The 23,938-nt window shown below is 40.2% G+C and overlaps 1 protein-coding gene across 1 annotated transcript; it reads left to right on the top strand.

Annotated features, from left to right (window-relative positions):
• The first annotated feature begins 929 nt into the window (after nt 1-929).
• On the top strand, nt 930-21,604 carry LOC134502230 (alcohol dehydrogenase 1-like). The gene is made up of 9 exons (XM_063310450.1): nt 930-1,141; nt 6,938-7,039; nt 8,836-8,977; nt 10,223-10,310; nt 10,410-10,629; nt 10,756-11,016; nt 12,755-12,890; nt 15,538-15,676; nt 17,496-21,604. The coding sequence occupies exons 1-9, from the start codon at nt 1,124-1,126 to the stop codon at nt 17,518-17,520; spliced, it is 1,131 nt and encodes a 376-aa protein (XP_063166520.1). The 5' UTR covers nt 930-1,123; the 3' UTR covers nt 17,521-21,604.
• The last annotated feature ends 2,334 nt before the right edge of the window (nt 21,605-23,938 follow it).

Here is a 23,938-nt window from a genome sequence, read left to right on the forward strand (position 1 = left end):
AGTTTGGTGTAGTGGTTAAAGCACATGTATTCTAATCCCAGTTTAGGCTTAAGACCAGCTGGGTGAGGGCCAGTCACTCACTCTCACCCTTAGGAAGAAGCCAATGGCAATCCACTTCTGAAAATCTTGCCAAGAAAACTGCAGGGACTAGTCCAGGCAGTTGCCAGGAGTCAACGCTGACTTGAAGGAACCCCCACCTCCCCCCAAAAATTGTTATAAGCCACATCAAGTGTTAGTTTAAACAGAAAGTCAAGGTATAAATTAGGTAATTAGGTAATAACCAGTTGCTGCTTGGATTAGACATTACTGAAGAACTGGAGATAGTGAAATGGCCCTCCTTGCTCAGGAAAAATATCATACTATTATTACCTACTAGTTTAATACGCTGCTTTTTCTCCAGGAGCATAAGGTAGCACACACAACAGTCCCTCCTCCCATTTTCCCCCACAGCAAATATAGATTGGGCTGAGACCAAAACTTCCCAGAGAGCTTTCATGGCTCTGGTGGACCAGATGGTCTCCCTGGTCCCAGTCCACCATGAAAAACTACTTTCAACGTCTTTAAGGACGAAAGTGCTTCTGCTTCTCTCCAAATCACCTATGACCAAAAAAAAAAAGGGGGGGCATCACTTTCCTATTGCACATCTTAACTAATGTAGTCTTCTCCCCAAAATTTTGGTAAAACAAAGATATGTCCTTTCACACCCTTGCTCAAGGACAAGTGAATATATATTTGGAAACGAATTTAGATAGTCTCTTTACTCAAATTGCCTGACAGGGATTTCTTGTGACGGTTACAGCATCTTATCACACGTGGATGCCTTGATAAGAGGGTAGCGCTTCTCCTGGTTGTGTAGGCAAGTATTTGACTGCATTCCCCAGAGTCCTCCGCGGCGCGTCTACGGCAAGCGAAGAGTTCTGATCGAGTAACGGATGGTCCGTCGACCGCTCTTTGGCCCTGAAGGAATCTTGATAGTGGAAGAGAAATACGTAGCGCCGTATTGGTGATTTTGGTGTACTGTAGTCGTTTTTCCCCCGCCGTTCCCCCGGTTTTCCAAAGCGGTAGTTGAGGGTTCTCCGGAAGCGGGGTGGAAAGATTCTCGTGCGGTAGCTAGTTTGCAGACATGGATACTTCTGGGCAAGTAAGAAACAATTTATTTTTCTTACGGAAGAAGTAAACTAATCTAAAGCTGTAAACTAATTTAAACGCGAAATGCGTTTGCTAGTTTGTGGGTTAACCTTTGGTGCGAGCCCAGCCATTGTGATTTGTAAATAATGGCTGATGGCTTCCCGCTTTTCTGTAGACCTAATATGGGAACTGTAGTTTATACAGTAAACTACAGTTAAGCAAAACCATGGCTTAATGCAAAGTCTTACCCTCTTGCACACTTTCTGTGAAATAACTGCAACAGTAAGATTTGTTGAAACTGAACGTGCAAGAATTATAGCTCAAATAATAACTAGAAATCAATTTTTTTGTTTAATTGTATTCAAATACACACTGGACAACAAATCCAGTCACCCCTAGATAGCATTGCCACTGGTTGGCACAATGCATAGCAAAATGATTGATTTTGTCTTGCTTGTTGGATCACAAGTTGCCCTTAAACTGGTACAGCCCAAGTCGGTTAATAGATCCTAGTGGCTTTGCTTACAAGACTTTACCCACGGTTACTCCACTATGCTTCATTTGGTAACCCTAATGCAACACACTGAAACCAGATGGGCGGCATTCTCAAAACATGCTAAGCTAAAATGTGATTGGCTTCTTTGTTGTTCACTGTGTTCCATGAATCTAAACAATATGTCAATTGGGTTGATTTCTAGCTAAATGCGTTTACTGTTGAGAGCCAGTTTGGTGTGGGGGCTAAGGCACCAGGCTAGAAACTGGGTGTCTAGTCCCACCTTAGACACAAAGCCAGCTGGGTGACCTTGGGCCAGTCACTCTCTCTCAGCCCTAGGAAGCAGGCAATGGCAAAGCACTTCTGAAATATTGCCAAGAAAACCTCATCGACTTGTCCAGGCAGTCTCCAGGAGTCCATAATGAGTTGAAGGCTCCCCTCCTAAGGATGTTTACAGTTGCAATCTCATTTTCATGCAATTGCAGCTAGATTGGCATCTGAAGCACATAACTAGAGATTTAAGTGGCAGTTCTGTTAAGTCCTAGTACATGCATAGCTACATTCATCCCTTATTTAGTACATATAATAGTACAGTCTCAAGCAAAGGATCGTTACCTTGTCGTGGTGCTGGAGCTTGAGCACCTCAATGATGCCATGAGCTAAACCGTGAAGGGCCACCCAAGACGGGAAGGTCGTGACAGAGAGGTCAGACTAAATGCGATCCCTGGGGAAGGTAATGGCAACCCACCCCAGTATTCTTGCCGTGAAAACTAAATGGATCAGTACAACCAGAGATATGTCGGTATACCATCGGAAGATGAGACCCCCAGGTCGGAAGATGGTCAAAATGCTACCGGGGAGGAACAGAGGATGAGTTCAACTAGCCCCAGACGTGATGACGCAGCTAGCTCAAAGCCAAAAGGACGGCTAACGGCCGACGGTGCTGGTGGTGAACGGCGAATCTGATGTTCTAAGGATCAACACACCATTAGAACCTGGAATGTAAGATCTATGAGCCAGGGCAAATTGGATGTGGTTATTGGTGAGATGTCAAGATTAAAGATAGACATTCTGGGCGTCAGTGAACTGAAATGGACTGGAATGGGCCACTTCACATCAAATGCCCACCAGATCTACTACTGTGGACAAGAGGACCACAGAAGAAATGGAGTAGCCTTCATAATTAATAGTAAAATGGCTAAAGCAATGCTTGGATACAATCCAAAAAATGATAGAATGATCTCAGTTCGAATTCAGGGCAAGCCATCTAACATCACAGTGATCCAAATATATGCCCCAACCACAGATGGTGAAGAAGCTGAAGTAGAGCAGTTCTATGAGGATCTGCAGCACCTACTGGACAACACGCCTAAAAGAGATGTTATTTTCATCACGGGAGACTGGAATGCTAAGGTGGGCAGTCAGATGACACCTGGAATTACAGGTAAGCATGGCCTGGGTGAACAAAACGAAGCAGGACATAGGCTGATAGAATTTTGCCAAGACAACTCAATGTGCATAACAAACACTCTCTTCCAGCAACCTAAGAGATGGCTTTATACATGGACTTCCCCAGATGGACAACACCGAAACCAGATTGACTACATCCTTTGCAGCCAAAGGTGGCAGACATCTGTACAGTCGGTAAAAACAAGACCTGGAGCTGACTGTAGTTCAGATCACGAACTTCTTCTTGCACAATTTAGGATCAGACTAAAGAGATTAGGGAAGACCCACAGATCAGCTAGATATGAGCTCACTAATATTCCTAAGGGATATGCAGTGGAGGTGAAGAATAGATTTAAGGGACTGGACTTAGTAGATAGGGCCCCAGAAGAACTATGGACAGAAGTCCGCAACATTGTTCAGGAGGCGGCAACAAAATACATCCCAAAGAAAGAGAAAACCAAGAAGGCAAAATGGCTGTCTGCTGAGACACTAGAAGTAGCTCAAGAAAGAAGGAAAGCAAAAGGCAACAGTGATAGGGGGAGATATGCCCAATTAAATGCAAAATTCCAGAGGTTAGCCAGAAGAGATAAGGAATTATTTTTTAAAAAGCAATGCGCGGAAGTGGAAGAAGACAATAGAATAGGAAGGACAAGAGACCTCTTCCAGAAAATTAGAAACATTGGAGGTAAATTCCAGGCAAAAATGGGTATGATCAAAAACAAAGATGGCAAGGACCTAACAGAAGAAGAAGAGATCAAGAAAAGGTGGCAAGAATATACGGAAGACTTGTATAGGAAGGATAACAATATCGGGAATAGCTTTGACGGTGTGGTCAGTGAGCTAGAGCCAGACATCCTGAAGATTGAGGTTGAATGGGCCTTAAGAAGCATTGCTAATAACAAGGCAGCAGGAGATGATGGCATCCCAGCTGAACTGTTCAAAATCTTGCAAGATGATGCTGTCAAGGTAATGCATGCTATATGCCAGCAAATTTGGAAAACACAAGAATGGCCATCAGATTGGAAAAAATCAACTTATATCCCCATACCAAAAAAGGGAAACACTAAAGAATGTTCAAACTATCAAACAGTGGCACTCATTTCACATGCCAGTAAGGTAATGCTCAAGATCCTGCAAGGTAGACTTCAGCAATTCATGGAGCAAGAATTGCCAGATGTACAAGCTGGGTTTAGAAAAGGCAGAGGAACTAGGGACCAAATTGCCAATATCCGCTGGATAATGGAAAAAGCCAGGGAGTTTCAGAAAAACATCTCTTTCTGTTTTATTGACTATTCTAAAGCCTTTGACTGTGTGGACCATAACAAATTGTGGCAAGTTCTTAGTGGTATGGGGATACCAAGTCATCTTGTCTGCCTCCTGAAGAATCTGCATAACGACCAAGCAGCAACAGTAAGAACAGACCACGGAACAACGGACTGGTTTAAGATTGGGAAAGGAGTACGGCAGGGCTGTATACTCTCACCCTACCTATTCAACTTGTATGCAGAACACATCATGCGACATGCTGGGCTTGAGGAATCCAAGGCTGGAGTTAAAATCGCTGGAAGAAACATTAACAATCTCAGATATGCAGATGATACCACTTTGATGGCTGAAAGCGAAGAGGAATTGAGGAGCCTTATGATGAAGGTGAAAGAAGAAAGTGCAAAAGCTGGCTTGCAGCTAAACCTCAAAAAAACCAAGATTATGGCAACCAGCTTGATTGATAACTGGCAAATAGAGGAAGAAAATGTAGAAGCAGTGAAAGACTTTGTATTTCCAGGTGCGAAGATTACTGCAGATGCTGACTGCAGTCAGGAAATCAGAAGACACTTAATCCTTGGGAGAAGAGCAATGACAAATCTCAATAAAATAGTTAAGAGCAGAGACATCACACTGACAACAAAGGTCCGCATAGTTAAAGCAATGGTGTTCCCTGTAGTAACATATGGCTGCGAGAGCTGGACCATAAAGAAGGCTGAGAGAAGGAAGATAGATGCTTTGGAACTGTGGTGTTGGAGGAAAATTCTGAGAGTGCCTTGGACTGCAAGAAGATCAAACCAGTCCATCCTCCAGGAAATCAAGCCAGACTGCTCACTTGAGGGAATGATATTAAAGGCAAAACGGAAGTACTTTGGCCACATAATGAGAAGACAGGACACCCTGGAGAAGATGCTGATGCTAGGGAGAGTGGAGGGCAAAAGGAAGAGGGGCCGACCAAGGGCAAGATGGATAGATGATATTCTAGAGGTGACGGACTCGTCCCTGGGAGAGCTGGGGGTGTTGACGACCGACAGGAAGCTCTGGCGTGGGCTGGCCCATGAAGTCACGAAGAGCCGGAAGCGACTAAACGAATAAACAACAACAAATGTTGCTCTAGTCATTTAATGAAAGCCTCTGCCCTGTAGACACTTCTGTATAGCAAATCTTTTGCAATAAATGAGCACAACAGCGCACATGTGGGGGGAGGGATTTCTTTGCCATGTAAGAACACTGGAAATTCACTCATGATGCTGTCTACATCTGAGGGTGGTAACCTCTCCCATCCCTAGAGCCCCCTCTGGCTAGAGTGGCTGAAAACTGTCAGGGTTTTTCTACATTTTGAGGCAGGCAGTACTTGAAAACTGCAAGTACAAGCTGTGAAACAAACATATGTTTAAAAATATTTTAAAAAAGAAACTGTGTGCAAGAGACAAAAACCAACTGCCCCCCCTCTCCCAATAGACTCTCTGGGGGAAGTATCAGAAATTCCTCACACCTGTGGCATAACATGATTTCTCCTCCCCAAAATGTTAATTGTGGCTTCCAGCCACCAAAAAAGTTGCCCATTTCTGATTTACCTTGAAACTTGGACCTGGACACAGTAGTAATTGAAACGTGATCGACAACTGAGCTATGACCCTAAGTCTAGTGGTGCAACAGGGCGCCCTTTCCTCTTTGGAGAATTATACATTAACAGTACTATCTTACCAAATCACTTTATTGTATTCCTGAGGATTTTATCCCCAGTGAGTGCAAGTAGTGACTTATAATATAGTCCAATACATTTTCCAGAAGTCATGTATACACTAGGTAATGTATTATATATATTACTGCACTGTACTATTTTGTTGTGGTTGTTTATTCGTTTAGTCGCTTCCGACTCTTCGTGACTTCATGGACCAGCCCACGCCAGAGCTTCCTGTCGGTCGTCAACACCCCCAGCTCCCCCAGGGACGAGTCCATCACCTCTAGAATATCATCTATCCATCTTGCCCTTAGTCGGCCCCCCTTCCTTTTGCCTTCCACTCTCCCTAGCATCAGCATCTAGAATATCATCCATCCACCTTGCCCTTGGTCGGCCCGTCTTCCTTTTGCCCTCCACTCTCCCTAGCATCAGCATCTTCTCCAGGGTGTCCTGTCTTCTCATTATGTGGCCAAAGTATTTCAGTTTTGCCTTTAATATCATCCCCTCAAGTGAGCAGTCTGGCTTTATTTCCTGGAGGATGGACTGGTTTGATTTTTCTGCAGTCCAAGGCACTCTCAGAGCAACATTACACCCCTGCAATTCAGGGTCTTCTCCTTTTGTACACACGTGCATCATCCTGATGCACATCCAAAGGGAGTAGGGCGTGTGTTGCAATTATGGGACATTAAGTTTGTCATTTGAGCCCTCCTGTGGAGGCCTCTGGTGCTGTACCTCAAGTGAGCTGAGTACTCCCACTGGAATGGGAGGCTTTTTCTATCGCCCACCATGAGCTGCTACATTGACAAGGATTCTAGGTGTAAAAGTTATACCAGTGGAAAAGTTCTACCTGGTTTCACCCCTTTGTGCTTTGCATAGGATTAGACTGAACACCGTATTTGTTTTTGGTTTGGCCTTCCTAGGTTATCAAATGTAGGGCGGCTGTGGCTTGGGAAGTCGGCAAGCCACTTTCGATTGAAGAAGTGGAAGTCGCTCCACCAAAGTCTCATGAAGTTCGTGTGAAGGTAGATCAGTTTTTCTGAGTAATTTTCCATGGTCCTCTGTTTTAGAAAGTACTGTTTTGTTCTTAAAGGAAACCTACAATTTGTTACTTCCATTATCCTATTTTTCAAACCATTGACAAAGCAGTTTGACAAATAAATGCTTGTACATTGGCAACAGTTGAGAGGCTAAGAGAAAAGTAATCCGGAATTGTGTTTCATTCTAAGAATATGATGTGCCCTGTTTGGTTTTAGCTAAAAGTGTCCTGTGATGCAGCCTTGCTTTATAAAGCATTTATGGCAGGAGTTTGTAATCTCTAGTTGACATGCAAATTTTTCCCATTTGTAATCTCCTAAATTCATTTTTACATAAGTTTTATTAGATATTTATGTATTAGATTTATATTCCAACTTTTGTTTGGGAGCTCAAAGCAGCGTACATGGTACTTCTTCCTGCTTTTTCCCAAAACAGCAACCCTGTGACGTAGGTTGAGCAGAGAGAGAGAAATTCTGCTTGGCCCAAAGTTACCCAGTAAGCCTCTGGATCTGAGGGTTAACTAAAACCAGGATCCCCCAGTGCCTAGTCCAACACCTCAACCACTGTACCACACTGGGAAAGGAGGAGGCTTAAAGGTGCAAAATGGATCCCTTAAATTTTGCAGATTAAGGGTCTTTTCTGAGCCCAAGAAGTGACATAGCTGCTTTAAAGAGTTCTAGATAGGTTCTACATTTGCGTTCCCATGTGCTCCAAAACACCTTTTCACCTTCAAATCCAATGCAATGCTCAGTCTACTGCATAGGTCTAAATGAAAATAGTGGGGTGGGGACCCAATTCTGAGCTTGAGTTTGCTGCTACTGGTTTGGGAAACTTTGTGACATCCCATTTTCCTGAATACTGAAGTGGCTGGGGCATGAATGCTTCCTAGCGCCAGGAAACTATATGACATCATTTTGAAATTAGTGTATTTCAGTGCTTCATTTGGCATGAAATTATGGGATATTTGTCTTTCTTACATCATATGAAATTCCAGAGTAAGTATTATATTTTATATAACTACTGTATAAAGAAGACTTTATAGTTCTATACTGTTGATAAATTAGAGTGGCATTTCCCAGTGTGGTTTGAAGGAAGGATAAATTAAAGAATACACAGAAGAGAAATTGTGCAGGGTAGTTTGAAGAAAAGTGCACTTGAGCACTTTGATCCAGTTAAGGAGGAGGCCTTCACAAACATAATAAAAATTCTAGAAGTGTACCTCTTGCAATGTGATGGTTTGGGTCAGAAATCCAAACTGGTGTGGGAATAGATATCCAGTTGCCAATGCCATTGATGAGCACTGCTTTGATCTCAGGGAGATATGAATTGGAATTCACAATTTCTGTCTTGCACAGAAATTGCAATAGGCAAACAAGTGTTTAACTGATTATACACATGACTTACATAAATCACTGCTGAAAAATATTTTGCCCCATTTCCAAAATAATTGCAAAATTTTCAGTAATTATACTTAGAAGGCCAAGAAGTAGAACAAGTATTAGTCACCTATTTTCTATCTGTAGGAGGATGATCACGGTGGATGGGTTGCGTTAATAGCATGCATTCCACTGGTGAAGATAAGCGGCATTCTGCCCTCTGGTCTGTTGCATCACAGTAGTAGCATTTTTTACATTGTGTTTTTCTCCAATGTGAAGATTGTTGGAAATCCACAGACTTGCCCATATTCATACAGGATCATTGTGCATAGGTCACTGGAAGCTCCTAATAACTACTGATATAACTTCCCTTATAGTTGGACCTACCTCCTTGTTCTCTATTACAGATAATAGCCACAGGAATATGCGGAACGGATGACCATGTGCTGGCAGGTTCTTTCTCCAAAGTAGAGTATCCTGTAATTCCAGGCCATGAAGGAGCTGGAATAGTAGAGAGCGTTGGGCCAGGAGTGATGTGTGTGAAACCAGGTACAGAGAAGATCCCCTTTGGCTTTTTCACATGGACAGGCATACCTCGTTTTATTGTGCTTTGCTTTATTGCGCTTCTCAGATATTGCATTTTTTACCAATTGAAGGCTTAAGGCAACCCTGCATCAAGCAACGCTATCAGCACCATGTCTCCAACAGATTAGCATTTTTAGCAATAAAATATTTTTTAATTAAGGTATGTACATTTTTTTAGACACAATGCTACTGCACACTTAGTAGACTACAGTAACTTCTTTATGCACTGGGAAACCAGAAAATTTGTGTGACTCACTTTATTGCAGTATTAGCTTTATTGCAGTGGCCTGGAACCGAACACGCAATATTTCTGAGGTATGCCTGTATTTTAATATTTTCAAAATGCAATGGGTATCCAGCATAATTGGACCATGTGCCATTACACTGAGTCTGCATTGTACAGGACTGAGCTCAAATATTAGAGGCCTCGATTTGTTTAACTGGGATTTATACTATAGGCTGTATTTACAGCACCATTTTTCGTAGCCTGCACCAGAGGTTAGGGAGTTCTTGTCACACTACAAAACATAATTTGCTATTCGTTGCAAGAGTTTCTCTGTTGTATTGCTTCTTATTTGGACACATCTAGAGCAATTGTCCCCCATGTGGGGGAGATGGGTGGTGATAAAAATTTGATAAATAAATAAAAATAAATAAAAAATTGTGCCTCTTAGCCTCCCTTCACCATTTCACTCTTCTCTTCCCCCTCCCAGTGAAGCTGTGTATATAAATAAATAATTTTTCTTCCTTAGACCTGTACTCTGTGCATCTGATGAAGTAACCTTTGATCTATGAAAACTTATGCGATGATAAATGTTTTTCCTTTGGATGGTACATTTTTACAAACCATGGTTTTCAAAGCTGAATTGTAAACTAAGTTTGTTTGTTCTTAACAAACCATAGTTGCTAGGTTCATCCAACATGCCAAGCCAAGCCATGGTGTAGTGTGAATGAAGAATGTAACTTATTAAAGAAACTATGGTCAAGTGAAATGAACTGCTTCTAGGACATCTTTTTTAGTGATCCTTTTTTTTTCCAGTTCACAATGAATTGCAATATGAATTTTTACAGTGTGTTCAGAAGGCTGTTTCAACTGTGATAAATGCACTAGGAAAAGGCCATTTGTACTGATCTTGATTTATAAAAATGTGGGTAGAAAACATGATCTTTTGATCCAGAGGTTTCATGTTTTTCCCCTTGTATTTGAAGGAGACAAAGTGATTCCTCTTTGTCTGCCCCAGTGTGGAGAATGCAGCTCGTGTTTAAAATCAAACACCAACTGTTGCTTGAAAACCCAGTGAGTTCTTTAGAAACTTTTTTTTGTATTTTTCTTGATTATTAGCAATGCACATACAGTCTTTTTTCCTATTGACAAGCCCAGTTATCTCTGAAACAGCATCTGCGAACCACAAAATCTGATGCCTGACAAAACCAGTAGATTCACCTGCAAAGGGAAACAAGTTCATCACTTTCTTTGGATCAGCACTTTCTCTGAATATACAGTCATGCCTGACTCTACCATTGTTAAAATTGATGATGCTGCACCTCTGGATAAAGTCTGTCTTTTTGGTTGTGGATTCTCTACTGGTTATGGGGCTGCCCTCAATACAGCCCAGGTGAGAAAACCTATAAGTTTCTTGATGTCTCAAATTCTGTGCCATTTAAGCACTTCTTCACCAATCTGTTACTTTGCTGGGTGTAGCTTGAATTTATCTGTGCACTCTTTCTCCATGACTCCATAGGTTATGCCTGGATCCACCTGTGCTGTTTTTGGTTTGGGAGGAGTTGGTCTCTCTGTGGTCATGGGATGCAAAGCAGCTGGAGCGTCTCGTATCATTGGGATTGACATTAACAGAGACAAATTTGGAAAGGCAAAAGAATTGGGAGCTACAGAATGTCTTAACCCTCAAGATTACAAGAAACCCATTCAAGAAGTACTGCTGGAAATGACTGGACATGGTGTGGATTATGCCTTTGAGGTTGTTGGATGTTTGGAGACATTGGTATGTTCTGTATTGACTCAAAATGTATTGGCTCTATTTTACCATTTGATGCTAGATTCAATGAAGACAGTATAGTAAATCTTTGATTTAACAGACCATTCGGGATGGCAGAACATCTGCTACTACCAGCTATCTAAAGTTTGAATGTACATCATTTGTGTAAATAGGCACCATTTTACTTCATTTGCATAAATGCATTCTTATGCAAGTGACATAAATTGCATCAATATGCAAGTGACAATAATTGATCTAAATTTAAAATGAATTGTCTGAACTACTTTGGGTATAATGGACTTAGTCTAATATTTTGGAGAGATATTGGAGCACAGATTTTGTCCGCTACATCTGAAGTCTGGAAATGGCAATTGTATGTATATTTTCTTCAGGCTTGCTATATTAATATTTTCTTGAAATATTTATCATTGTAGTGAACAGTTGTTTCATAAACATCAAGCCAAAGGATCATCTAGTTCAGTGTTCTCTGTCTCCCAGTAACCTAATAGGTTTATTTGGAAAACTGTCAAATGGGATGAGTCTGGTAATATTTTAAGATTAACCAGGGTTTATTTTAAGCTTTCGTGACCTGCAACTCACTTGATCAGTGACTTGACTGAGATGAGATTGAAATACACAGGGATAAGGCAGGAGTGGAGAAAAGGGAAGAGGATGGCAGAGTAGTAATACAGATGAAAGGTGCACGGATTTCAAGCACCTAATCATTTATTGTGGTATATTTTAATTTCACATCAATACCTATCTTTTTAATCCCACATTTGTCAAGCCCCTCTGCATTTAATGAAGCAATCTGCAGTTCATGAAAGCCCAAAATAAATATTGGTTAATCTTAAAATCTTTCCGATTTTTGGCTTCCCCTAGACTAACATGGCTTTCTTTCTACAACATCTCAAACAGGGTTTAGGGACAATAGCCCTCTTCCCTTCCTGCTTCTCAGCAGCGAGAGGTTAAAGAATTCAGAGAAAGTGAATGGCTATCAAGACAACAATTGATAGTTCAGCCCTCCATGAATCAGGCAGTGTGGTGTAGTGGTTAAGATGTTCAAGCAGGGCTGGGGAGAGCCAGGTTTAAGTCCATCATCAACCACAGGCTCTCACAATAGATCCCTCTTTTAAACAATCTCATTTGGTAACTATCACCACTTCTGAAGACAATGAGTTTGTAGTACACTGTGTAAAAATGGATCCCCTTTTATTTCAAGGGTCCTGCCCTGCAGGCAGCTCTTCCATGCCAAGCAGACTGCCAAGGGACTCTTCTGTATCTGAGAGTGAGCTCTTGTATGTCAGTAGCTAGAACCCACAACCCACACATGGATCAGTTAGGGTATTTAGAAGACCAGATCTGTTTTATTGATATTCTTCAAGAGCAAATGGATGGATGCTATTTGGGGATACTCAACTGTCTAGTGAAAAATCACTGATCAACTTTTCAGAAAGATCAGAGATCCTTGGAATGCTGTCAGCTGATTCCAGCTTAACTTCAGACCATGGCTGGCAAAAATGGTTTAGGGAAGCATGTAGCTCAGTTCTTACTGTGTAGCATAAGCATAAGTGATGGCTGTACACAGATTGCAGAACACTCAGTATACATTTGCTTTATGCTAAATCAGCAGCTTAGTTCTCATTCCCATTTCCAGGATCAGATATTTTTAGGGTTCATCGATTGTCTCTTTTTTCTTTGCATAGGCAAAAACTTACTTAATTTCTTCCCCTTTTTCAATCAGACAGCTGCTTTGGCATCCTGTCACATGGGCTGTGGGATCTGTGTAATGGTTGGTGTGCCTCCCTTAGGTGCACAACTCTCTTTTGATCCCATGCTGCTTTTAACAGGACGCACCATGAAAGGGAGTTTCATTGGAGGTATGTTGATAGATGAAAGATAGGTGAGCACACTAATATATAATTATTGCCTGTTTTCTTTGTTCTGTAGTGTGGAATTACAGTGGGAATGATGGTATGTGAACATGTATATACTTATAAACTGGAATTTGTCCTAGGATAATTGGTTCATTTGATTTGTGGCTATATTACACTGCATTACAATGTTTTAGGACTGTAAGTTTGAAGTAAGTAGCAGAAACTAGCTATAAAATTACATTTTTTGCATAGTACTAGCAAACTAAGCGATAGTGTGGAGATGGGGGTGGATGGGGGTGTTCTATATGCATCCTGTCATATAGAACATCCTAATGTTATGATATCTGAGCTAAATATATTTTCAGTATGAATCTTTCTCAGGGTGAGGGGAAAGTGTTCCTGTTCTGGACATCTTTTTTGTTGTTGTCATTTAATAAAGCAGAAGGTTAAGGAGAAAAATAATTGATAACAAAAGAAAAAAGGGAAAAAAAGCCATACAATAGCAACAATTAGATATTAAGGGCTTCCCATATGTCAATAGATGTATATGAAATTTTATACAACAGTTTCAGTGAAGGATAATCATTCTTCACTGCAATTGTCCATACATAATCTATTTCTATAAGCAACTCATTCATAAATCTCAGGTTACATTAATCCACTGAGTAAGTGAGACAGTAAGTTTATCTTGACAATGCTGAAGGGCCAGAAGAAGGGCATGGAGATTTCATTTCCATTGTCCAGCCATCAATTACTATATAATAGGCATATAGTTCAAAAGAGTATGAGTATCTGAACGTATTAAACTTTGCCTCAAAGTCCACTTAGTATAAGTAATTATTTCTTTCAATAGTATGCTGCAAAAGAGAGCCAATTTGGTCTAGTTGTTAAGACTCTAGGCTAGAAACCAGGAGATTGTGAGTTCTAGTTCTTCCTTAGGCATGAAATCCGGCTGGGTGACTTTGGGCCAGTCACCCTCTCTCAATCCCTGATGTCAGATTCGGGCAACAAGCCAATTGGTGAATTCCTTTCACAACCAATGGATCAACATTTGGTTGATCTGAAAAAAGTGGACCCTGCACATGTGGGAAAAACACTAGAAAGGAAAAAAAAAGTATGTTGCAAAGACTTACTGTGAATTCATTTGTGTTCAAATAATTCATTGCTACTCTGTGTTTTTCATATTTGCATTTTGTAAATTTATGTTCTTATAAGTGTAGGAACATCTACAAGACAGGGCTGATATAGGGTGTCAGGGTTGCAATATGTGTACAGAGGATATACATTATTTATTTATCAGTTAGTTGGATTTATACTCGACCTTTCTGATTTGGCAAGTAATCAAGGCAGCTAAAAAGCATTGATGTTAAAATTAAAAAGCAATATTAAAAACTGTAAATTGAGATTAAAATGAATTAATAATTAAAATTCTGGCAAAAGAAATTGTCTTTATAGATTTTCTAAACAGCAAAGAAGAAAGTGCATTTGATAGCCTGGGAGCAATACAAGAGAACAGAAACCCGGATCATTTTCAAAAGGGCCTGTCCTGCAGATCGTAGTAGCTAGGAAATTTGGCTCTTGTATTAACTTTCTCCTCCTGTTACAATCCTAACAAATTCCCATCCCGTCCCATTTTATCTTCAGAGAGAGTTTGTGCACTCTGAAAGCTTCTCATGATTGCTGTATATCAACCTTCTCCATTCTGGTGTCCTCCAAATGCTCTGCTCATGGTCACTCATGCCCTGGTCACCTCCCAGGTAGACTATTATAATGCGGTCTACATGGGGCCACCCTTGAAGAGTGTCCAGAAGCTTCAGCTGGTGTAGAATGCGGCACCGCGTGCGGCTATGTGTGCCCCTAGAATGGCACACGTTATACCTCTGCTCCGTGAGTTGCATTGGCTGCCAGTTTGCTTCCACGTCCAATTCAAGGTGCAGGTTTTGACCTTTAACTCTCTTCATGGCATGGGGTCAGGTTATTTGAGTGACTGCCTCTTCCTGATTACATCTGCCCATCCCATCAGAACTGGCAGAAGAGGTGTGCTGCAGGTCCCATCTACTAAGGAGTTATATCTGGTGGGACCCTGGAGACAGGCCTTTTCTGCTGTGGAACATCATCTCCCCCTAGGTGAGATTGGCCCCTTCCCTGCCATCCTTCTGGAAATCCCTCAAAACTCCCTTGGCTGTGTCAACAGGCCTGGAGGTCTCAAGGGAATGGTGATCTGCTGAGGTGGCTCCACTGTTCATAATTTCCAATGTTCTTGCCTAGCCTTTTTTAAATAATAACATCAATATTTTTAATGGCGCTCCTTTAATATTGTTATTTTATGATTTTATTGTATGCCACCCAGAGTCACATTTTGTGAGATGGATGGCCATATAAGTGTGATTGATTGAGAAATAAATAAATAAAGCTGCTGTCTTTCTTCCACAAAATGAAGCAACAGTTACGAGTAAATGTTTAGCGATTCATGTGCTTCCAGTTTCAGCTTACTCTATATTTGGTTGTACAAGAACAAAAATTAATGTTATAAGTGTTGTTATGAGCATTTTTGCCATTTGCCAAAAAAGTTTGGGAACTTGCAAAAACGTTCATGGTAGGCAGAGCCAACAACATCTAGTAGGTTACATTTTTGTTTTGTTTTTTCTAGGCTGGAAGATGAAAGATTCAATTCCTCAGTTGGTCTCCAGTTACATGGAAGGGAAATTTAAACCAGATGTTCTGATCACCCATGTTTTGCCATTCAGTGAAATTGGAAAAGGATTTGACTTGCTTCATGCTGGAAAGAGGTGAGATTTCTGCCCTATCATTACCTACTTTTAACAGAAGTAGCTTCAGCTCAGAATTCAGTTTCATCTATACACAGAGCTGGTATTAATATTTAGATTTTGTAGGTCCTTAAAGATCAAAGGGACTTGCCAAGAGACTGAAGAATTTGCTGCACTTTTTTTTATATTTTCATCTCATCAGAGCAGCTGTGCTGAGTCTGGCTAAAAGTCCTGAACTCAGTCCAAAAGCAAGATACAAATGTGATAGCGCTGTTCCTGCCCATTTTCCACAATACCAAGGAGATGTATATGCCTTCTGATATGAAGATAATATATAGCAATCTTTCCTTACATACCAATATGTGGTTCAGTTCTGGAAGTTGAAATCCACACATCTGGTTGGAAAAGGCTGTTCATGGCTAACTGTAATTGATAGGCTTCTCATTCCTAAATCTGATTAACCCATTTTAAAGCTCTCCAGTTGGTGGCTATCATCACATATTTTGAGATGTGCAGCAAACAAATCATTCTTCAGTGTGATGTGTGAGCCAAGATTTATTGCCTACATTATATGTGAATCAAACACTTAGACTTCTTCAACAGATTTTTAAAAATCTAGGTCAGCCTTCCTAATTTGATACCCTTAATATTGTTTGGAATCTGGGAATTCTCAACTGTCATACTTATTTTTTCCTTATTTGATTGATTGATTTCTAGATCACCCACTGCCAAAGTTTCTGGATATTGTACAAAAATCAAGCATGTTAAAACAAAAGCTCTCCAATAAAATAATTATTAAATTGCTATTTAAGACATTACACCTCTAGATAAAGTTAAAGGCTAATTGAAAGAGTGTGTTTTTATTATATCCCATTGGGAAATGAGTTCTACATACACAAATCCCTCTTCTCCCCCACCCACCCCGGAAAGAGCAGGCCCAACTGGCAGCCAGATGAACCAGCTGTGCTCTAAGTAGGCAGTAAGAATCTTGGAGGAGGAAAGGACATTATCTAAGGTAGGGTTTCTCAACCAGGGTTCCGTGGCACCCTAAGGTTCCACGAGAGGTCACTAGGGGTTCCCTGGGAGATCACTATTTATTTAAAAAATTATTTCAAATTCAGGCCAGAGGTAAGTCTCATTCTTTATTTTTAGTTTAAGAACACTCTGAATGCATATATACAGGCCTGCCCATGAAATGAATATAATAATTTTGTTATTAATTTTGTTAATAATTTCTGGCCTGTATTTGAGCCTGAATGTGCAGGGGTTCCCTGAGGCCTGAAAAATATTTCAAGGATTCCTCCAAGGTCAAAAGGTTGAGAAAGGCTGATCTAAGATACCCCAGGTCTAAGCCGCTCAGGGGTTTTAAAACAACAAGCAATAACTTCTGCACCTGGATGCAAATTGGACTATGGGGCGATAATGTGCAGGAGCAGCAAAAGGAAGACTGCTCAGATCTGCATGCTACTTTTGTTGTGGAACACCCAGATTCTTCCATTGTTTTGTCAGCTGCCTCATGAGTGAATTCACGTATACCCACACTGGGCTCCATTCCTTTGTGGCCCGCAGCTACCTGACTAGATGAGTTTTCCACAGCACTGAATCCTTATGGATGGTAAATGCTGTTCCCTTGACAGCATTGCCACAAACAAGTCCAATGGTCACATTTCCCAACTGCACAGCCTGCCTCTCCCATAGTTCCAAGGTTAGCAATAATACCTGTCAGCAGGATTTTAAAATAGGAAATCAGTCAGAGGGATGAATTTAAAAGTATGTGCTGTTTTGATCATTTTTCTTTACAAAATAATGTGGAAAGTTAAGCCTGTGTTATATTTTTCAGCATTCGTACTGTCTTGATGTTTTAAGTTGCTCAACTTGCTGCATCTGCCTGGAAGTCTTTAGCCTGGAACCATGAAGAACACCCTTTTCCTTGGCTCTATGTTTGTTCTGAAAGTTCTGGCAAAAGATGCTATTATTTCGTCTCTTTCTGTGTTTATGTTTAGAATGTAGCATAAACTACAGGATTTACAACATGGAAAGTTGATTTTACTTGGCTCCAAATGCTGAAAAATTCCAAGTCATGGCCTTAGTTCTAATTATCACAGGAAGAGCACAATCCAGCATTTCTAAGGCTCCAAAATGGAAAAAAAATCTATCATACTTACATTAAATGCATTGGAAAATTCATGTCTTGGATCGCTTAGCCTTATGGTATTAGAATGTGACATGATTCACTAATTGAATTACACCAGAATGGCACCTGATTAGTGAAGAGAGATTAGGACCAATCACCCTTGACTGCTTTCTCCTTATAGTTCTGTCTCCACAGCATTAATTCCACTGAAACAGGGCCACGCCTCCAGGCAGTCCCTTGGTGCCAGCAGCAGCTCCTGTCCTCTGGCAGCCCAGGGCCACACATGTGGCAACCTCCCTTCATTTTCTTGGCACTGCAGTTCTCTTGTTAAGCCAGTGATCAAATGGGGACTTGGACCCAGGCTTTTCTGGTTCCAGTCCAACACCTCAACCACTGCACTAGCTGTCATAGAGGGTGGGTGCCTCTGCCATATAATTTGATATCAAAGAATTTGAGACTTGCTCTTTGCTTTCTCTCCTGTTCATGCTTCCTTACCACCCATAGCCTAATGTGCTGAAGATAGAATGGAACTGTCTTCCTTGGCTTGCCCTCCAATTTGAATGCCAACCATGCCAACTCTGTACTTTCAGTGCACAGTCAATGGAACTAGATACCAAAGCATCTGTCAGCAGCTCCAGTAATTGTTTTAGGTATGCTTAATTGTGCACTGAAAATTGTGCAAAGCTAATCAACGAAAGAAAAGTACACATACAATAGCATCAGAGGATCAGCACTGCTTCAAAATGGATAATAAGCATAGCAATTTTTTTAAAAGGGCCTGGCAAATCATTATAAATGGAACAGCTGCAACACTTGGACTATATTGCTTTAAAGTTTTCTTCCTCGACCTTTGGCTGAAAAAGGCTCATTTAAATTTGTCAACACATACAATAGGAACAATCCTTAGTCATAAATCATGTGAATATTTTCCATTCCAGTGTTTTACAATTCTTCCAGCCAACTCCCATTTCCCAGAAAATCCACCAAATAGATTTTAAATGCTGAAGATATACTAAGAAAAATGGAGGCATCTATAACATAAAGCAATTGATCTGAAGTCATTCTGATGTCAACCCCAAAACCGACAATAATGAGGACGAGACCAAACCATCCTCTTACAGTCTCAGTAAAATAAATCAGCCTTCGCCACACTGGGTGCCTTTCAGATGTGTGGACTTCAAATTCCAGATTACTCAGATTTATTGGTTAGGGATTATGCAGATTGAAGTCCAACAATTGCAGGGTGCCCAACTTGGAAAAAGCCTGAGGACAGTGGACATGAAGAACTGCTTACCTATGGTATCCCTTTTTGCACTTCAAAACTATGATAGGATGGGACATCTATAATAAATTGCTGGTTAGGGCTTTAGAGACTCCTGAATTGAAAGGTACTGAAAGCTTAATTTGGGACATTGTTTGGAGTAGAGAAGAGACCAAAAGATTCTATCGTATTTTTAAAAGAGAAAAGATGAAAAAAAAATCCTTTTCAAAGGGTACAAGCCATTTTGTTTGGCCTTATGTGAAGTGAAACCATTTATGGTGTGTGGGCTTTTTGTTGATGAAAGAACAAAAATACGATTTTTATATTGTGTTTTGAGATCGCCCAGTCAGATGTTGGAAGGCTTGAACCAGCTGGAACAATTCCTGGGAGCGCAAAAGTAGGAATTATCTGAATGTCAAAGGCAGTTTTAAAAAGGCTTTCATTTAAGTAGAATTGAATGCTTTATGCACTGGTAGTAAAACAAATGCTAACAATAAGAGAAAATGTATTAGAAATCCTCACAAAAGGCAGCCTTAAAACTATTTTTTAAAAATATAGTTGCATGCAAAACTTTGGTATCCTAAATCTCTAAGTAAATAGAAGTTGACATAATGATACAGAGTTGCACATCTTTTTGCAAATTTGAATGTATACTTACTATGGATGTTGGTTTAAAATTTTTAAAAAAAACAGTATGGTGGATGGAGAAATTTGGACACCCTTTCAATTAGTACTTTATTATAGCTCCTTTAACAGAACTAACAGCTTCCAAATGTTTCCTGTAGCCAGCTAAGTCTTTCAATTCTTGCTTTTGGGATTTTTCCCCCTACTCTTCCCAGCTCAGAAATATTCTTAGATCTCCTTGCATGCACTGCATGTTTGAGATCTCCCCACAGATTTGTAATAATAAGTGTGGGGACTGTGAAAGCAAGTCTAAACTTACTTTATTTTCCTATTAGTACTTCAAGGTTGATTTAGTGGTATGTTTCAGGTCATTGTCTTGCTGAATCATCCAACCCTTTGTGCCTTCAGTTTCTTAACTGCCTGTGGCACATTAATTTCCAGGATGTACGGTTACTTAGTTCAAGTCATTTTTCCTTCCATCTATGCAATAGTTCCTGTGGCCGCTGGCTGCCTCACAACTATAAAGCATAATAGAGCTGCATAACTCTTGTATTTAACAGTTGGCAAGGTCTTCTTGTCTTCAAATGTTTCACCTTTTTTTCTCCAAGCTTAATTTATATGGTTGTGGTTGGACGGTTCAGTATGTGTTTCATCAATCCAAAGCACTTTGTCCCACTGTTCAAGGTTTTCTTTTGCAAAATTTAGACATTGACTTCTGTGATGAGGTCAGAGAAAAATTTCCTTCTGACAGCTTTCCTGTGCAGATCAGTGTTGTGTAAGTAATGATGTCCTGTTTATCTGTGGAAAAGTACTCCAGTATCTGCTAAACCTTTCAGTAGGTTATATGAAGTGGTCTGTGGGTTCTGTTTTGCAGTGGGTTCTAGCAGAGACTTTGCTTCGTGTTCCATATCTTGCCTTGACTTCAGCAGTTCCATTTCTTAATGTTTCTCAGAATTAAAAGTGCTAACTGTAAGTGTTCAGGGTTTTTTCTAACCATCCCCTGCTTTTAAGAATTCACTATTTTCATTTTCAAATGCTCAGGTAGCTGCTTAGTTATTAGCCCACAGTTATTGAAAGTAGACACAACAACAAACACAACATGAGGGTGAAGGGTCAGTGTATTTTTTCACCTGTGAAATTGTCTTCACCTTGCTAACTAGGTTAATGAGTCAAGTCACCTTTTGAGGCTTATTAACAATTTTACAGTAAAAAAAAATGTAACATTGAATCAGCTGGAAGGGAGTCCAAACTTTTCCACTTACTACATTCAAATTCATCTTAAAGAATCAAGGTCCAGGCCATTGATATTTTTGGGAGAACCAGCTGCCAATCCGAATGCAAAATATGCAGAGATATGTTTTAGAGCAGAAGCAAATAAAACAAACAAACAAAAAGGCCAGGATCAACTGTAATAAATTTAGGTGTTTCAGAACAAGAAATGGGTGAGTAGTTAAAAACAGGTAGAGATCAATTTCCAATGGTTCTGAACCATCTGTGGTGTCCCCATACTATGGAGAAGTTGTCTGATTTGAGGAGTAGGCAGGACTTAAGGCTTCCTAAGTTTTGGTGCCCAGATTGGCATGGGGGTGGGGGAGTCAGATAGCAAACACAGGAACTCCAGCAGTATAACTTGTCAACTCCCATCCTCTAAGCCAAACAAAATGGCTTAAGAAAAAGCTTTTGAGGAATGTGTAAGGGGTGGTTCCCCAACTGACAAAGATTCAGGAGACTTATCATGTAAACAACCAGCCACCATCTTTCCCATTATCAAGGAAAAGTCCTGCCTCCTTCCTGCAAAGACTGTGAGAAAGAGAACCAGAATATTGATTGTAATGTACGCAAATATATGTTGGTATTAAGTTGAAAATACTTCACTTGCTAGAATTCTTGTACCCCTGCCCATTTCATCTTAATAAAACTTGCTAAAGAACATTCTGTGAGAATTGTGGTTTATTTGTTTTATTTATTTATTATTCAAATTTTGTTTGCCCATCTCCCCCAAAAGAAAGAAAGAAAGAAAAGACAAAAAGTCAATATTTTATAGAGAGGGTTTTTTTTGGCGGGGGGAAGTACTGCTCATTATCTTTACAATTCCTTGATTCATGGTCCAGTGATTCCAGGAGACTGAAACATAAGATACGTAACCAGACTAGGCAGGAATTAGATTCATGCATAACACTAGGTCATGTTTTATTGGGTTATTGAATAAGCCACAAATAGGTAATATATACAACGTGCTTAGCCATAAACCATATTTTTATTTATCACAAAGGATTTTATGCAGCTTCAGTCATTTTGCCTCTAAACAGCTCACAAGCAAAAATACAGCAACATCAGAATACAGTCATCATAAAAACCATAACCATATACCATTAAATCTTATAACAAATTCAAAATAATAATTCCAAATATTAGCCCCTTAGTCATCTTGGATACAAGTAGTCCTCGTTTAGCAACTGCGTTTAGCAACTGCATCATTTAGCGACTGTTCAGTTACGACAGTGATGAAAAAGTAACTTTGTGACCAATCCTCGCTTTATGACTTGCAGGTATATAAAACAAAGGAAAGCTGAAGTAAGATCATAAGCACAGTTGCAGTTTCACTTAGTGACTGCTTTGCTTAACGACTGAGTTGCCAGTCCCAATTGTGGTTGCTAATTGAGGACTACCTGTAATATAAATATAGCCCCTTATTCATCTTGGGTACATCCAACTGCTTACAACCTAAATGCTCTTTGCAAAAGACACTTTCTAAATATCAGGAGTGATAACACAGTTCTTGTTTCTGGTGGTAGAATATTTCATAGGAGGGGACCTACTACAGAAAATGCTTGCCCCCCCAGTTCCTTTCCACTGTACCTCCAATAGTAGGAACTCTCAAACTGGGCAGGCAGATAACCAGGTCTTAAGCCATATAGGACTTTAAAGACTATAACCAGCCCCTTGAATTGGGCCTGGGAACAGACAAGCTACCAATTGAACTCCCACAGCATTGGCGTTATAAGGCAATAGCAGGCTGTAGTTTGGCTAGCTGCAGTTTCCAGATGGTGTTGAAGGGCAGTCTCGTGGAGAGTGAACTAATGGTCCAAATGTAAGGTGATGAAAGCATGATGATGATTGCCAGCATCTCCTGTTCCAGAAATGGGCACAACTGGTGCACCAGCTGAAGCTGAGCATAACTTCCACCTCTTGTTCCAGCAGGCACTGAGAGTCCTGGAGATTATGCACTGTTTAAGAGAGAGCACAGTCTCATAAAGATCTAAAGTTGGTATTGTCCCAGAATTAGGTGGTTCCTGACCAACATACACTTCAACTTGCTTAGGTAGAGTCTCAACTTATTCCTCCCCATCCAGGTTCTCATAGCCTCCAGACAGCAGGTCAAGATTCCACCACATTTCCCAAATGAACTAGGGTAGAGATACATAACTGGGTGTCATCCACATATACTGTGTGTCTATGTATATGCATGGATATCTATCACCCATCTCTCTCACTCTTTCTCTCCCTATCTCCTTATCTCCCTGCCTCTCTCCTGGTTAAAAATATTTTTATATATTTTATTAAAACATCATTATTTACTTCAAGCTTTTCTTTATTTAAACGATTTTACCTTTTTAGTGAAGCTCTTTTTCTTTCTCTATATTGTTTTTGAAAACCTCTCTCCCATTGTACCAGCCAAATATGTTTCTACCATGAGTTACCAATTGCTGAAATAATTCCATATCCAAGTGTGATTGCTTCTGTTGTTGCTTATGATTACAATGGCAACTATTTTCAGACTGTTTTATTTGGCTAAATTTGCCTGCAACTCTATGCTGGCTGTGCTTGTGTGATATACTGACCCACAAACTAGTCAAATGTATTTCAATCTAGCATATTGTGCAAACATAACCAGAATGGTTAGTTTATGGTTCAGTGTTTTGGGCCAACACAGAATACATTATGGGTTTGCTTTCCAGGGACACACAGGTAGAAATTTGACAATAATTTTAAAATAATAATAGTATTGGGATAATTGTATCAATCTTAAGTATCCATAGATTAATGAGTAGGTTAAAATAAGTCAACCATGGATAAGCATGTCATGGAATTACAGCTTTTGTGTGGCCACCTTCTGTGAGCAGCCATTTAAAATTTTCCCTGGTGCTCCAAAGCAGTGAGGGAAATTTAGAGCTATAGTTTTGGGGGTAATTAGTATTGCATATGCTGGATATTTTGCTAAGGACCCATAAAAAAAGAAGTGGTCCTGGCTTTCCATTTATAT

The sequence above is a fragment of the Candoia aspera genome, chromosome 8 (assembly GCF_035149785.1).
Source record: "Candoia aspera isolate rCanAsp1 chromosome 8, rCanAsp1.hap2, whole genome shotgun sequence".
Taxonomy (NCBI): Eukaryota; Metazoa; Chordata; class Lepidosauria; order Squamata; family Boidae; genus Candoia; species Candoia aspera.